The sequence below is a fragment of the Homarus americanus genome, unplaced genomic scaffold (genome assembly GCF_018991925.1).
Source record: "Homarus americanus isolate GMGI-L3 unplaced genomic scaffold, GMGI_Hamer_2.0 scaffold25827, whole genome shotgun sequence".
NCBI lineage: Eukaryota > Metazoa > Arthropoda > Malacostraca > Decapoda > Nephropidae > Homarus > Homarus americanus.
The window spans coordinates 9,948,512-9,966,234 of record NW_024738300.1 but is presented as its reverse complement, the minus strand read 5'-3'; the positions used below and the strand labels follow the sequence as shown (position 1 = coordinate 9,966,234).

At 35.7% G+C, this 17,723-nt stretch overlaps 1 protein-coding gene across 1 annotated transcript; it reads right to left on the bottom strand.

The window, feature by feature from the left end:
- Positions 1 to 4,263: 4,263 nt before the first annotated feature.
- Positions 4,264 to 17,645, bottom strand: LOC121873838 (NECAP-like protein CG9132). Its single transcript, XM_042377588.1, has 5 exons — positions 17,525 to 17,645; positions 12,177 to 12,382; positions 10,466 to 10,656; positions 8,099 to 8,364; positions 4,264 to 7,900 (listed from the first exon to the last, which is right to left on the bottom strand). Exons 1-5 carry the CDS (start codon positions 17,608 to 17,610, stop codon positions 7,855 to 7,857), a joined length of 795 nt encoding a protein of 264 aa, XP_042233522.1. The 5' UTR covers positions 17,611 to 17,645; the 3' UTR covers positions 4,264 to 7,854.
- Positions 17,646 to 17,723: the final 78 nt, after the last annotated feature.

Sequence of the window (17,723 nt, the reverse complement as noted above, 5' to 3'; positions counted from 1 at the left end):
TATAAAATTTTGGCAATTTTTACATGATCACCCAGATGCTTACTTGTTAGGAGATGAGGAAGTGACTCATATTAAAGGAGTTAGGTTAGACTAAGCTTGCATGATAAGCAGTCAGGGAGTCCAGGGAGAATGTGAGATAATAAGGGAGCTAGTCAGTGACTATTTTGTTGTGTATGTTCAATTACCATTAGGGAAGAGACAGGCGAGATGTAGGAGGAAGAGATTGAAACTAAACAAGGATGACACAGAAGTGTTTACCCAAAATATAGAGAAATGGTACATAAATTATACACCAGTCTGTATGGATAGCTTTTATAATGACTTAGTTGGGGAGATAGAAAGATATTTAACTAAGTCAACACAGAAAAAGATAAATGATAAGACACATGGGGCTAGGAAACACTGCTATACCAATGACAAAATGTTGAAGGGATGGACACAAATGTTAAGGGCAGCACATAAAGATTGGGTAAAGAATGGAAGAAGAGAAGAAGATAGGGAAATCTTCATGGACATAGCCAAAATATGTGGGCAGGCTAGGAAGGAGGCAAGGGAGAAATATTGGCAAGATTTTGCACAGCACATTGGGGAGAGTAAAAATCTCAAAGAAATATGGCAGGATATTAACAAAATTAGAGGAAAAATTAGTAATTTTATTAGTCATCCTCATCCAGAGGAAGAAGCTAATAAACTGGTTGACAAATGGCCTAAAGCAGCTAGTGTTGCCTCCCTGCCTAACAGGACAATAGAAGCATTAGATGACTGGCAAAATGAAAGAAGAAGATTTATTTCATCAGCTCTAAATATTTGTGAAGTAACATGTGTAGATATTACTCAAGATGAGTTATTAAATGCTGTTAAAAAGGAAAATCTACAGCACCAGGTGAAGATGGTGTGACTTATGAAATTTTGAACTGCTTAGTTGGTATGGAAAATAGTCCATTACAGTACAGTACTGTACTATTATGTAAAAAAAAAAAGTCCTACTTAGGAAAATTAATAATAAAAATTTACTTTGATAAAAGAATGAGCTCTCTCTCTCTCAAAAAAAGTCCTACTTAGGAAAATTAAAAATAAAAATTTACTGATAAAAGAATGAGCTCTCAGAAAAAAAAGAACATAGACCTGTAAAAGAAATTTCCATTTATGGTTTCATTTCACCGCAAACAATAAAATGACACAAAACTACCCATCACATAAAAAATAATAATACAGTAATCTACCACCCAATACTGGGATAAAATTTTTATGATTACACCAAATCCCCCAATCTTGCAAACTGCAGTGAATTTCTGTAGTTCATAAACACTTAAAACTTGAGTGCAGCGGCACACTTGGCATTTTCTTGTTAGCTGAGGGAAGCCCCAGCCCTCTAAAGGGTTTATACCATTAGCAGAAATCCAACCAAATGGGCTATGCTCTTCATATCTTTTATATCTAATTTTGTTGTACTGTATTAGCTTAACAAATCCACAGAAATGTGCCTATATACAGTACTGTACTGCCTTTTGTGGCACCACTGGAAATTGAACATGGTATTTCTTCAATTTACACATTTTTCTGTGTCAACATTATAATAGTGTAATATGGTCTAATATAGAGCTGATACATAGTAACTGTGGAAGACTTTTATCTTTCCACCAATAAACACAAAATGTGTAATTCTCAACTAAATATTGGTTGAAACTGGATGAAAACTAGATAGTTTAGAACACATAAAAAAGACAAATCCAATCAAGAAATTCATGGACAAAACTTTGTTTTTATCATACATGGAGAAAGCAAAAAATTGAAGCATATTTACAAGTTGAGACCTGAGTTGACTCCAAGAACTGGACAAGGTAAAGATTGTTATTTCTTATGATCACTTTTTTTTAAACCCTGAACCATGCTTATTTTATCCATGAATGAAGTTTGCAGGATATTTGGAATCATGTGCTCCACCACATTCACATCCTTGGTCTATCCTTCACATGTATGAGATACTGTAATTGTAATGTAATAGGGATGCAGATTTTTTGTTTGTTTTTTATCTTGGTAGAGGCAATGGCCTCCCCAAGAACTCTAGACAATTTTGACTACTGTATAGGCACGATGCAATCAAAACTGGTGGTTTGGCAACCATTTCCTTTCATGAAATTTCAATAATCAGCTTCAGCATGGTGTACTGTACTACGGTATGTCTTCTGAACTAAAAAGGATGCTCAGACACCCAATACATGTTCAATTTTAGCTGTGGACACAGTGTTTAGTTCTTTCCTAGAATACCACAGAATTACAAAATAAAGAAACAAGACAATTTGCACACCAAAAAAATCAACTGTACTGTATACTGTAATCCATAAATCCACTTCCACAAAAAAAAATATGAAATTTAAACCAAGCAAGTGAAATAAAACATTCATATACAGTACAGTTGTCAAACATGAAAAAACAATATCATAATATTCTAGTCCATCAATCTTCACTTAAAATCAAGTTACTGTGACTGCCTTCCCATTTGCTCATTCCCATTTAATGATGCTCAGCACTTGACTGAATCCTTCATGTTATCATTTACCAACGCAATAATTCCTCAACTCATTCTTTTACAATCCAGTTCCTATACATTCTACCCCAACTGCCTATACTGTACCTTTAACTATAATGTCATAATCCTTCACCATCTTTTGTACACAATATTTAATATTCTCAAACAAGCTCAATCAATACATTCTTTTCCAATATTTTATACCCATCTGCCCTCTTAATACAGGGTATGCTACAATAATCTACATTCTATCTACTAAATAAAACTTTTTGAGCTCCTAAAACTCCCCATCAATACTCTGGAAACATTACTCCCAAATACCTTGTTCATGTACAATAAATACAGTATACAGTATAAATGACTCCTACTCATAAGGTAATCAAACATCTGCTGTATACCCATGCACTGAACACGTCTATCTACTCAACACCTATACTCGAACCCCCGATCATGTACAGATCACATATTTTGCTACAGTATTCCTATAGTATTCATGTACAGTACTGTACTTAAATAACTCTACTTGAGTGCAACTTCCACTCTACCTCTGACGCATATTAAAAAATTGCTCTTACATGCACTCTCATTCAGCATTCTCTTCCCACACAATACAACCATTTGCCATTCAAATTTTTTTTTTACTTTCCATCACCTTGATTTAGCCATGCCACGCTAATAACCAATCTCCCATACTGCCTCACTTGTATAAGCATTAAAGCATGACAACATTACATTAGTAATAATTTCCCATATTTGTCAAATAAATGAGTCATACCACAACTTATTCCTAAACTGGCACAAGTGTCAGGATAAAAGACCACATCATTTTACTTTTCCATCTATACCATGTGCAGCCCACGATTCCAAATACCTGTACCATTTCATATGCAAAGTTAGTATTTTCCAAACCCTTAGACAGTGCACCTTTTTTTTTTTATAACATAGAAATACTGTACAACCTGTATAGGGACAAACTGCTTCTTTACATACCCTCTTCCCTCCCTTCAGCCTCCAAGGCATTTGAAAAAATAAAGCTATAACACTTGCACATCATGACTATACCAAAATATATATACAGTATACTATCTCTTGCTCCTGTGAAAAAACTTACTCCAATGAGAGGAACAGTCAGTTTTATGTAGTTCTAATGGTTAGTAAGAGCTGATACAGCCAAGCTTAGAGAAAGTATACTCCACTGAGGCCATTTCTTAAGTCATATCAACAAAATTTATTCTCTGTAAAACACTTCTACTAACACCCTGTGGTATCCTGAAATCAAATCAAAGCATCACGGATTATGTGGACACCATTACCCCATGTAAATACTATATAATGTGTATGGAAACTGAAGAAGTTGGGACTTTTTTTTCATGCTTGCAAGCCATTTCTTGGTATGGTGCAGGAAATTTCTACTTACTTGTTCAGTCTGTGTGTGTCATTTTCTACACATGCTTTGCACCATCCTCCCCTAACATTCCCCCCCCCCCCTTCTTGTTTATGTATCCCTTGATCCATCCCATACAAAAGGTGTAAGAGGTGTTAAAATAACAATTAGATAGATGAATGGAAAATTAAATGGCAACTGCCTAAATATTAGACTTGTTAAAACATACCTAAATTGCACTACTTTCATAATGGGAATCTAGGGGGGAAAATATAACTTAATTATCCCTCGCCATGCCATTCTGATGAGAATAATAACAACACACTAACAGTACTGTACTGACAAAGCATTTCTCTTCAAAGGCTTTATTGTATACCCATACACCACTGAACAATTTTTAAGTTTCATCCCCTATCTCAATTCACTTAAATGAAAACAAACAAAAAACACCCTCAGTTTAAAGCCTGTAGTGAACACAAACGTCTTTGCAACCATATTGTAAAAATAACTCCAATTACATTCTGAATATCAATTATAAAGTTTTTCTACATATACAGGGTATATTTGGAAAGGAGCTCTACTAACATACCAGTACAGGGCTCACACTGCAAGCTTTATGTATGTAAAGATAATCATAAAAAAAAGTGAAAAATGTCACTTAACCCCTAAACTGTGATCAACGTATATAGACATTTACATGGGTGTTTGCGGCCAATGTATATAAACATGGCAAATTTACGATGGCGTAATCAAATGTTTGCACAGTAAAGAGCACTCTGCTTCCATTTACTGGCCACAAAATGCAACTAAACAGACATTACTCTCTACAGTACACTGTAAGGTAGAGTAGGAATGCTTTTTTTTTTTTTTGTAAATGGTTAGAAATATGCAGTGTACCAGTAATTTTATGTCAGTAAGAAGGTTTGTATACTGTATAAGTAAGTAAATAACTAAGTTACTTTGTGGTAGGCATTTGATAAATCACCTCACCAAGCCAGCTATCGCTACAAATGCCTCTGGTAAGTATAATTTTTGTCACATTCTACAGTACAGTACTCTTCTGTATGTCACTACTACTGTATTTCACACTATTGAAAAAACGATGTTTTTATTTTTGTTTTTGTTTGGGGTGATTGATGAGATATCTGCAGCCACACAGTAGGGGTTAAACAATTTATTCATGTGATTCACTGGTAGCATTCACATATGAGTATACGTAGAACACAAAAACCAGCAAAATATTATAGAATTAATGTCATAAGGGTTGATTCCATTTTAGCTAGTTTATTGGTGTGTGTGTGTGTGTGTGTGTGGAGGGAGGGAGATGGGTCAAATGTGTATCTAAAAATATAGACCAATGACAAAATTTGCAAGTAGCAGCATGAGCCCTATATTATTTATACCGTATGTGCCCTTAAATATTTAACAGGAATGATATTGCATCACACAGTTGAACCAGACAACAGGAGACTGGCTTACAATATGTAATATTTAGTTTAATTGTCCAAAATACAACAATTAACTTCCCTACAAGGGAAGGGGATTTACAACAACAAAGGCAAGACTTTTGCTCTTTCAAGAACATTATTGTTAATAGTCTATCTTGCTACACAGTTCAGCTTAATCACTAAGTATAGATGAATTTCCATTACACCATCTAGGTTCATTTTAAAAACACAACTAAAGACTTGTTATTACACTCAAGAATCAAATCAGTAACACTTCCTTAATGAGCTACTGATAACAACAATCTAGTCACAGTACATATATCTCGATGACTAAGTCTGCATAACTGTTGATAACAATATTATGTTCATACTAAACAATAACAAGTTGTAAGACTTACAATTTCTACATTAATATTAATAACTATCCAAGATATCTTATTATAATTCAAATAAACAGCACTGATTCATTACAGGGCTATTTTCACATATATTAGCTAACTAAAGTCACAACTTGCAAGTAAACTCAATTATACTGCATTCTGCACCTATGAAAAAATCCAACACTCTCTCTCGGAACAATAATAATGAATAACATTGACTATTTTGCTTCAATATGTTGCAGACATCTTGAGTGAATATTCCATGAATTAAATTATAAAGGCAGAAATATTAAAGAGCAAAAGGCTTATGTTACTGTGTCAATATCAATTGATACCATCAACACTAAGATTACCCACAACTCTACATGTGAAAGTGCAATCACTAAGGACCAGTTAACAAGTCTCTGCTGTATCCATTAAAGTGTGTGTGTGTTTTGTCATACAGTACACCTTCAAAATAAATTAACTTGAAAATAAGGTTTTATATACTGTATTATATACAGTATACAAATTCTGTTCAAAACACATATCTGATGAAATGGGTGTAATCCAAGTCTATTATTCAAGTACAGTATATTGATGAAAAACAAAGGGAAATAGCACTAAGAGGATATGACATATTCTAATCTAAGTGTCCTTTCCTGGTTCTAATGTAAGGATGATGCTGGCAATTTCTATACTATCTGTCTCTTCAAAAATGATGTCACACACATACAGTACCTGATAATTTTATTGTCCACATTTCAAAAAGTAATTATTCATATACAGTACAGTATTTTCTACACATGTCTATTGGTTTCAAATGGCAGGTTAATTTTCTTAATTTATGTACCACACAAAAACCTGACTCCATATACTAATGCATTTCTTACACAGTGTTTTACTGTTCAAAATACAATGTACAGTAAACATTACTATTCAACCACAATACTTTAAGCATTTTATTAAGGTTATATATGAAGCTGTTAATGATATCAGAAATGCTAACCAAATTCTTCATATTTTCAGGCTTATTAAAAAGATCATATACTGTACATTTCATTACAGTGAATATCAGTACTCTATTTTTTTAAGTCATACAGCAACAAAATGTGTTTGATCTTCATGCTAAGATAGATGCTCAAGACATTAGCCAAATACATGCCTACATGTAAGGAGGAAAATAATGTGATACAGAGGGGGTATATTTATAATCCCCAAATAACTACTGTACAATACAGTACAAATTAAGAAGATAATGCTTCTGTGTTTAAGTACACTGTATTATGCAAACTGTAACTTGCTATTCAAACAGCAAATATTAACTAATAATCAACTTAGGGTAGGTGAGTTTTGCATACTTGGTTCTGATGCAGTTTCATACATCAGTAAATCAAGAAATGAACCCATTCACTTCATTTGCTCAAAAATTACATACTTCCAGCATTCAAGCTGATTAATTGAAATAAATTTCTATGTTAACACCTATTTCATTAAATATAATCTGACTGACAGGCAGCTTTTTAGTTTCAATAAATCTATGAACAATGCCTCAGGTCTGAGCCTAGTTCATAACCAAGTTCACATCTAAGCAAAAATATATCATTAAGATCTTTTTAAGTTACCTAACATGAACACAAGATGGACCAGATCCCCCTCCCCCCCCAAAAAAAAATATATAAACTTCATAAAGTTCTCTTAAACCCACCAAACAATAACATATTTTACCTTGATAAAATATAACTTTTGAACCCAATAATGATTTAAATCCATTTGTAACTGAATTTAAAAGTACACATATATGTGAAAGTATTTAAACAATGAAATTTATACAAAACTTATTTTTGAATCTGCCAAATCTGAGTAACTTTAAATTCAATTAAATGTTTCCACACACACACTGTTCATTGCATTAAAAATTTATTCAATGCATACTGAATTTTTTTAAATGTTTTGTCTAAATAGATCAATATAACAAACTTATGTCCTATGTACATGGCAAGTATCTGCAATCACTGACACATTCATTTCAAGTACCTAAGAATACTATCTACAGCTGAAAAATCATTCTTCATGTACTGTTTTCCTATGGTACAGTAATTGCAACATAACTTGTCCACGCATACCAGGAGCTTAGAAGGTCACCCAGCCACTTCCGGATCCTCCACTTGGTGGATTACTGCACAGGAAAGTTTAAGAAAAATATTAATTCCTATTACAATAATTCAACAAGCCCCTATATGTAACTGGTGACAGTTCAACATCAATTTTATAGCAGATAAACTTCAGCATTATGCTACTGTACTTATTGTCAGCCACCTACCCTAAGAAGTGGTGTTTATATGTGTACATCAATGTGCAAGATATGTAAACTAACCTAGATGGTGGTGGTGGTTTAACAGCTGCACTGGCAAAATCCCCCCATGATTCACCAGTACCACCTGCAGCTCCTGGTTGAGCTACAGGATTGCCTGATACACCAGATAAATCTTCCAGTATATCTCCACTTGATGAAGATGGGGATGTTGTTGCACCTGGAGGTGGTGCTAGTTTTACTCCACCTGGGGGTGGTGGTAGGAGTCCTAGACCACCAGGTCCTGCTTTGGGCTTCGGTCGGCTAGTGCCTTCTTGGCCCTCCTTCTTCTGGTGGTTGAAGTATTTTATGAATAACATTATTGTAAGATGGTTGATTAGGTTTCTATTTTCCTGTGTCCAAATACAAGAAACTAAATCTCATGATACTTATCTTTCCATTTCTTGAAACCTCTGCAGTATTCTTTCTTAATTATTATGATACCTACTGTCCCTCTCAGCTTTTTATCTCAAATAATGCAATCATATACTCTATCTTCAATAGAAGTCTATTAATGATCCCCATAAATGCATTCTTGAATTTCTTTTAAAATTACTAGCACGTTATGTAAACCTTTATTATATTTTTCCACACTTGTGAGCCTTTTCTACAAGTAAACTAGATGACCAGACAAGTGCTGATCCTGATTCTTCTTATTCGGCAGCTAGTGAGTTCCCACACCTACTTGGTAGGATGCCAATCTACCAAGGGGTTGCTTCATCATCAGCAAGTGCATCCAAATGTGCACTAATTTTTTATTTATACTATTGAGTGTAGAGGGGTTGGTGTTCAAGGAAGGAACCCAATCCTTCTCTTTGACCAAGGAATTGAACACAGCACCATTTGCTTGCAAGCCAAAGGTTCTACCAATGAGATAAGAGTCATATTAGTTTTATAGGTAGTAGGCAGCTACCAAACAGGGAGGTACTACCGCCTGGGAAGATATTGGAAGCATAATGTGTTGTCTAAAGGTAGACCCTGCTGCCATATGGCATCACAAAAATTGTGACCAAGTCCCAGGTTGCTGATCTGACTTTCTGCCTCATTTACACACAATTGCAGGGTCTCAATTGTTTCTCTTACATTGACAACACAACATACATATATCATTTCTCACTACTGATATATACAGTATATATATATATATATATATATATATATATATATATATATATATATATATATATATATATATATATATATATATATATATATATATATATATATATATATATATATATATATACTTCATTTTTAGTCCATATAACACGCGGACATTGGGCTAGCTGGTAAGCGTTCCCTAGTCCCACCCAGTAGGTCGAGGGTTCGATTCCTTGCTGGTGAGGTCGTTGATTTTATATATATATATATACAGTCAACCCTCACTTTACGCGGTCCCACAATCCGCGTTTCCACGTTTACGCGGTGCCCTGCCGGAACCCAGGATGCTCACATTCCGCGGTGCGTGTACCCCTTTACGCGGAGAGCGGCTGGCGAGCCGCGCTATTTTTGGATCCAAACCTCCCGCCATCCGCCATGTTGTGTAAGCGGCGCGAACATGGTGCGCACAACGTCACCCAGTCATCAAAACATTACCAGTTCTTCACCCGCCACCCACCACAGCCGGCCCAAGTCAGTGATAGTGATAATTATGGTGAGGATATGGACTTATATGGACTTTGGGGAGTTTGACAAAGAGGCCCTGCAAGCCTCTGTGGTGGATAGTGATACAATTGATACAAGTGATACAGGTGAGGGCCAATAATCTGCCCTCTGCCTCGGAACCAACCGCCCATCCCCGTGTGCCCAGCCATTTTTTCTACTAATGTAAGTGTTAAAAAACCTAATATTATTGATATTTCTCTTAATTATTAATTGTGTGTGCATACCATCATAAAGTTAAGATAATATTTTTACTACAACATAGTTGTGTGTCGTCAAAAAGTGGAGTTTGGGGATCGGCCCGGACTCCATTTCAATTAATCCCATATGTTATGTAATTCACTTTACGCGTTTCTCACTTTACGCGGGACCCTCCGGGTTACATTAACCGCGTAAAGTGAGGGTTAACTTATATATATATATATATATATATATATATATATATATATATATATATATATATATATATATATATATATATATATATATATATATATATATATATATAAATAAATATAAAGTTATTTATTTATTTTTTATTTATGGCTCTTTATTATTACTATTATTGTTGTTAGTATTATTATTATTATTATTATTATTATTATTATTATTTTATTAAATTTTTGCCCACCAGGCCATGATGTGGGTCATAAAATGACCTGTGCCCGGGTGGGCTAATGCCAGTAAAAACAAAAATTTTAAGTTTTAAATAACTTAGGCTTCACTTACTGTAATTTTCATGTTGATTTTAATAGTCTCACCATCCTTAAAACCCAGATCTAGGCTAGGTTTACCCTCTTCCTTCTCCTTCTCTGCTTCTTCTTCCTTCTTTACCCATTTGAAGTGATCTTGAAGTGCTACATTCAAATCAAAGCTGTCAGACCTATCACCAAACCCTATTCCAATGAATGCTGCTCTTCCTGAGGAAAGAACAATTAAAGGGAATTAAAAAATGCAGCAAAATTACAGATGAACAAATTTAGAGGCACTAGAAATTTTCAACTATTGAACATATAGAAGAAATGCCATGCAACTAACCCTCTCTCTTTAAATCAGGGATGTGTAAACAAAAACACATTTCACCTCTCCTCCAGGTCAACAAGAGTACCAATACAAAAGCTAAACAAAACCATTTATGCAGGTAGTTAATGTCTTGAACACTATTTTATAGACATTCAGGTACTGTTTATTTAATTGGCCTGTGTTAGGTGTTGTTGGACGTTGTTAACTCAAGTGTTGACAGCATAGAGTATTGAAGAGGTACTGTAGCTATTGGAGAAATTTACCAAATGGAAGGATGGAAACGAGTTAAAGGATAAGAGATTGAATGTGGCATGGGTGGATAACCTGTGGTAGAAAATGGCCAAGTGTTGCCTGTAAGAAAGGTTTTTGGCAATAATTCAATAATGGGCAGTGACTGTTGAAAGTCGGTACTGAACACATGAGTTGCAGTGGTGTAAATGGCAGACTGTAGGATGTTGCTGACTTTATGTGCCTCAAGATGGAAAAGCTCATTATTAGGGATATATCCTAGGAATACATCAATTACTTCTGCTACCCAAGTGACATGATCAGTGCTGGAGATGGTGCAGAAGCTACCTCAGTTGCAAGAGTCAGAAGTGGCTGGAAGTTTAGGGAGCTGTTGCTTTTATAGATAGCAAGAGGACTTTCTCTTCACTTGAAAGGAAAGTTGTATGAAGCTTGTATAAATGTATGTTGTTGCATATGGTTAGATGGATATGTAATGTAATGTTGAATGATGGGGAAACATGTGCAATCAAGACTGGGCATTGAGAATATTGACAGGGTAGGCTGATGCGGTTTAGGCATGTGGAGATACTAAGGAAAACAACTACGTCAAGAGATACTGGAGTTTAAATGTGGAGGGGAGGAGAGCTAGGGGCAGACCAAGAGTGATATGTGGAGAGGTTGTGAGAAATTATCTCAGGGATAAGCACCTGAATAGTGAAGGCACAAGAGATCATGCGGCCTGAAGAGCTGCCATCAGGTAATCACAGCTAACCCATACAAAAGTGAAAAATTGCCATAAAAAAAACGTTGATGGTGATGATGATGAGAAAGAGACCACCCCATCCAGTGTTCAAGCCTGAGAATGAATCTCCTCATGCCTGAAACTAGGAGTGGAGTTATTGAAAAGAACCTTAGACTTAACCCTGTATGGGATTGATCCTTAACAGTTAAGGATCAAACAAAATAATCCCATTCAACCCTTAAGATTGTTGTCTGTACCTGGGATGCCTGAGATGTGCATAGTTATGTCATATATATCTTCATCAATACAATTTTGACCTGTAGGTGGAAAAGTTGGGAATATAAAAACCATAAGGTACTAAAACACAGGTTAAGGCAAAAAGGTACAGTACCATAACTCTAAGATAAAGAATAACACAATACTTTTAAATAAAAAACATTACGGTACCTCCTTCATCCTGTATTCTCAGTACAAAATAACGAGAAGAATCTGTCACAGATTCTATGGCCACTCCAGGATATTTGTCAATGGGACACTTAGCAAACAGCTCGCCTGATGATTTGTCTTCTAATTTTATCAGACATTCATTTTTCCTGTTAACAAGTCGCATTCGTCCAGTCCAGTCGGGGGTTCCAAGATTCCAGTCTGCTGCTCTGAAAGGCAATTTTCCTTAGGGTAGAAACACAAGAATATCTATAACAATCGAAGCACTGTTCTTTCAATCCATTTTTTTTCTAGCAGAGCCCTTAACAAGTCTGTTCTTGTAACACACTAACTGTCATTTGGGATATTCACTACTCTCAGACAAACCCCAATTAATCAGCCAATTACTGACCATTTACCCATCACACCCACCCTGTTAGGGGGACAACAGGTGCAACATTAACCCACTAGACTCACAGTATAGTAGTCACATCTCACAAATCAGCACAGTAAGGTTCTGTTATGGTGAAGAGAGGGTATCCAAGCTGCCTGGCTATAAGCATTGCTTGAAAGGGGATGTGATGTTCAATCTCACTGTTTCTTGATTACAACTCTCACCTGGTGAATCCTGTAATCAAAACACAGCTAGGCATGTAAAGGTGCTACAAAAATGCTCCAGGGTCAGTCAGACAGGAAGAATCAGGAATGTCACTTTACCTTACAGTCTCTTGTCCCCATCCTTGCACCTCTAGTCAATGAGAACAGTCAAGTGAAGTTGCTTCTGATGCATTTACCATTCATGAACTATGAAGGGCAGCAAGAAAGGGATAAATCCACCCAGAGCATACTGTGTTCCAATACTGTACCATAAATGAAGTTCTGTACCACTATTACAGTATATCCATACATGAACACTATACAGCTGAGGATGAAGAGAGAATAATGTCTCCCAACACACAAAATACAGAGGCTTTGGACAATGCTCCGGAAAGAGAGAAAACCAATTCTTCATGGGCCAAAATGGACCTTGTGTATTTACCGTTAATGCTTTTTTTTATCTTTACTAGTAGGTTACCGAGATAAAAATTTACACAGTAATGCAAAATACACAATACAGTACTGATACATTGGATATACAGTACAGTACTGTATAAAAATAAGGCAAGTTTCAAAAGCATCATTTGAGTCTCAGGTCACATAAGGTCTGATTATGGTCACATGACCAATACACATTTGACCTGATCTCACCTGAAATATACCCTTCTTGGCACTACCTGGGTGGAGATTCTGACCTGAATGACCTGTGACAATATGTTTTCATGTCGACACTGGTCAGTTATTTCGGTGTCGAAACGACAAACCACGTCACTTGTCATGTCAGGTAGGAAATTGTGCTGCCTTGGATCTGCCACTACAGCATTATGATATACAGTGTCTACAGTATTCAATACGATCTAAATACAATTATAAAAGGTGAAACACAACACCTTAACAAAAATCCTCCCCAGTGTCCACCAGCATCAGAAATGAACCTGAACACTTACTGAACTCTAGAGTGTCGAACCAGCCACAATTTAGATATTGGCTTTCATGTGTTAAAATGAGATTACTAATTTACTATAAAAAGAAAACCAAATGATTTGTCAAATTTTCCTAATTTGATAATCATGCCAAAAACAAAGCAAAACTAAGTGATATCCCCATTAGCCGGAACATTTGGTGCAGAGCTCTTGCAGGAATTTTCCTAGAGATTTCCGGGTACAGAGACGAATTTTTCTCCTTACTGGAATTTTTTCCAAGTACTGTACTGGGGAAGTTTTCAATGTTTAAACCACGCATCACGCACAGACAGACACAGAGCTGTATTTATTTATACAAACACCATTGTACAATGAAAAACAAAAGTCATGTCGTGAAATTTGGTGAAAACATATGCCAAAGGGCTAAACTTTTGGTGCGCTCTGCCTTGTGGTAGGGCTCTCGTAATGTTTCACAAGTTATATTTAATCTTCAGGCAAAACCGCGACACGACTTTCGTCTTTGATTGTACATGTACAATATGTTGTAAATAAACAAAACACAGTATACTACTGAACCATATATGTACTATACTGTACTCACCAGCAGATACTGTTGTCTTGGGCTTGTGATGCAGGCAGACTAAATGGTGATATGATGATACAGGTTGGCTGATGGCCTGCTACTGTCCTGTACCATCTACTGTAGCAGGTGTTACTAACTGTCAACCTTCTCTCCCTCCATGAAAGAGGGGTTGTACACATACTGTACAGTATACTATACATACACCCCTACACACTATTCTACAATAGGCATACACTGTCCACTCTGCTATACACAGTACTATATAGTATGTACAGTACTTTCACACTTACTGAATGTACAGTAAAGCACAATATATGTAACGGTAATCACTTTATACATTTTAACACTGCCTTAACATTGTATTGTTGGCTGATTGTGTCCTGGTACAGTAATGTACAGTACGCTGTACTGCACAACACAAATTGTATGCATAAAACAGCAGCGAGCGAGGGAACAACTTTGTACAATGGCAGCAGATTATGAACTAAGTGTACGAGCCTACAACCTAAGTTCCCCAACCAGCTAGCCCACCCACACACCCGGCACATGGGGATGCATTGGAGCATGATGCAATGCCCCGGAACTCCCAGAAAAATTTTTCCTATGCCCAGAATGGAGAGAGTTTATCCAAAATTTCCTGGAAGGTTCAAAATTCATTCCGGCCATTGGAAAGTTCTGGAGAGGGGACCGGAGATTTCGGCTATCAGAGAGAGTACTGTACTGTACTGTATTGTATTGTAAAAAAAGTTGGTGCCAATTTTTCTTGTATAATTTATCCTACATCCATTTGCTTTAACCCATACAGCGTCAACGGCGTAACAGTTACGCCAATATACTTTCGAGATAAATGAATAAGTATTGTAAAATCTATACAGTACTTATAATGCAAAAGTGAAACCAAATAAAAAATAAATAATTATAAAATCATACAAAAAAAATTAAGTATTGGTGAAAATTATTATGAAAATAAGTGTAAATAATACGAAAAAGGATAAATATATTGATGTTCTGAAATCGAGATAGATGATAAATAAAGAAAAAAAAACAGCAAAAGACAGTGAAAACTTATGGTAATTAGCATAATTCCACTCTCACTCGATGAAAAATGTCAACACCCGTAAGACTCTACGGGTTCTACGCGTAAACTTTCAACGCCGCGACACGTTCACCCATGGGCGTAACTACACCTTCCATGGTCCAGTGAGTTGCTAAATAATGTTTTTCCATCATTATACGATAGTATAAGTCCATTTTAGCCAAAATCTAAAAGTAAAAAAATTGCCGACACCAGCAGAACATAATTATATTAACTTAGTTGACGCCGCACGGGTTAATGCTTATAATACAGGTATGGTGAGGGAAGATGAATAAAATGTTACCTAAAGAAAAAATCATACGTTGAATAGACATGTAAAGTATACAGTCTTGTTGATGATCATTCATTCAAAGAACTGTTAATTAACACCTTTGGCTACTACACTCAATTCAGTGCCCAGTGGTACATACCCATTGAAGACACATTTTTATGATGCATTTCATTTAAATTATTAGAGCACCAAATATAAATAGTCTGTGACACAATAGGAAAACAGGATAGTTAGAGTATCGGTGCATGTGTTTATTAATTAACCTAAATCAATGAAGTATATTTAAAATGTTCCGTTCCTTTAGTAGAATCGGTAATACTAGAGGAGATGGCTAACACCAGGAGGAGTTGATCGATTTAATTCATTTTTCCAAAGATGTTTTTATCATTACAGTAAAGATTTTAAGAGGAGACAACTTTTTATTTTAATAAAAATAATTTTCTTCTCTATCTATGATCATAAATAACCTGTAGTGGGCAGGACATGAAGGATGTCTCTACGTGATTTGTTTACAACTGACTTGCTCGGTCTGATTGTACTCTCACATCCACAAAAACGTAAAATATTACACCATGACGCCCCAACAAAGTTACATTCATTACGGTAGTACCAGATATCACATAATATACTTTCTGGTTAATATGGCGGGGGGTCTGGGAGGCGGAAGTTAGGTAGGTTTCTTTGATTGGTTAGGTCAGGTTCTATTAGGTTCTAATAAATGTTGCCTCTTTTAAAATACTTTCTATAATGATAAAAACATCTGGAAAAAATGAAAAAAATTTTACGCCTTCTGGTGTTAGCCATCTCTTCTAGGATTACCATAGAATCTATTTCACGATGCAGTTTACAAATCCCATCATTCTGAATTTGCTTCATTGAGAAGTGAATTATCTGTGGCGCCCCTATCTTGCAAAGATTGACAAAATCAATCACTGGACTACCGGGTAGGTCTCATTTTAGTGTGAATGAAGTTCTACCGACCATTGTCAAAGTAGAGTTTTTTACCACTCAGTGGTACTCAGTGGTTCATTTCTAATAAAATAAGATTTTGTTCCATTTTGTTCATCAATTAAACAGAGTGAAAAGTCATGGAGGTCACAGCCTACTTGCTACTTCATGAATAAAATAAAATTAAAGGACATATTTATATTGCACCTTTAAATGAAATTCTAATAAGTCATGGAAATATTTTGGTACAAGTTATAATGTTGTAAATGATTATTTATTATCATCATTTCGGTCATCCAGGGAATCTTAGGAATTTAGGTTAGATATATTTCCTGGGTTCTGTGGCTAGGTTAGGTTATGATGGTTAGGTTAGGTTTGGTAAGATCAAAATCATTCAGAACACGTAATAAAAAAGTTTGGAATACATAGGTATGACCGAAACAATAACATTACCAATGACTGAATAAGTGTGCAGTTAAATTTCAAATTAAGAAATAAATTATTACTGTACTGTACTTGTTTGACCCAAATTTATCTTTGCTAACATAATTTGACCCCTAATACAACTCTCAATAATTTCCTTTATGTAAAGTTTCTTATATATATTTGTTAATAAACTGACAGAGCGCTTCTGGGATTTCACCACATAATCTTTGCCTTGGTTGCACGTACACCAAGTTATTTTCATTATTATCAAACACCTGTGTAAAATTTCCTGGATCTATCACTAAGTAGTACCACTATGGTGAAATGAAATCCTGGACAATAAATTACAAGAGTGAGAAAACAGCCACGTACACACTCTTGTTTAGAGTAGATGAGAAACGCCCCCAAGAGGTCAAAACTCTCCGTGTACAACAGTTGGCTATTATGTATTGCTTCACATAACACCCTCATTACCTCCCAACAATATCCTTTAGCTGATGATAGGTGTAATGAATGCGTATTTATTACCTATAGCCTCTGTTAGTAGTTCGGGGAGGTATTCTGTACACGAACACCTCAGACTTGACAAGCAATACACTCTCGTAGTCATCCATTGCTGACACTCACACTGCAGGGCCGCCTATCACATCCAGTTTGTGTATTAACGATCTCCTCAATTGCAATAACCAACCAGAAGCCTAATCAAAATCTTATATCAATATATTTA

What these genes read in the sequence shown, in the direction of transcription:
- LOC121873838 (XM_042377588.1), bottom strand. Translation starts at nt 17,610, where the DNA reads ATGGATGACTACGAGAGTGTATTGCTTGTCAAGTCTGAGGTGTTCGTG. An exon ending in GAGAATACAGGATGAAGGAG is followed by an intron (nt 10,657 to 12,176) that starts GTACCGTAATGT and finishes TTCTTTCCTCAG; the next exon opens with GAAGAGCAGCATTCATTGGA. An exon ending in AAACCACCACCACCATCTAG is followed by an intron (nt 7,901 to 8,098) that starts GTTAGTTTACAT and finishes TTTCCTGTGCAG; the next exon opens with TAATCCACCAAGTGGAGGAT.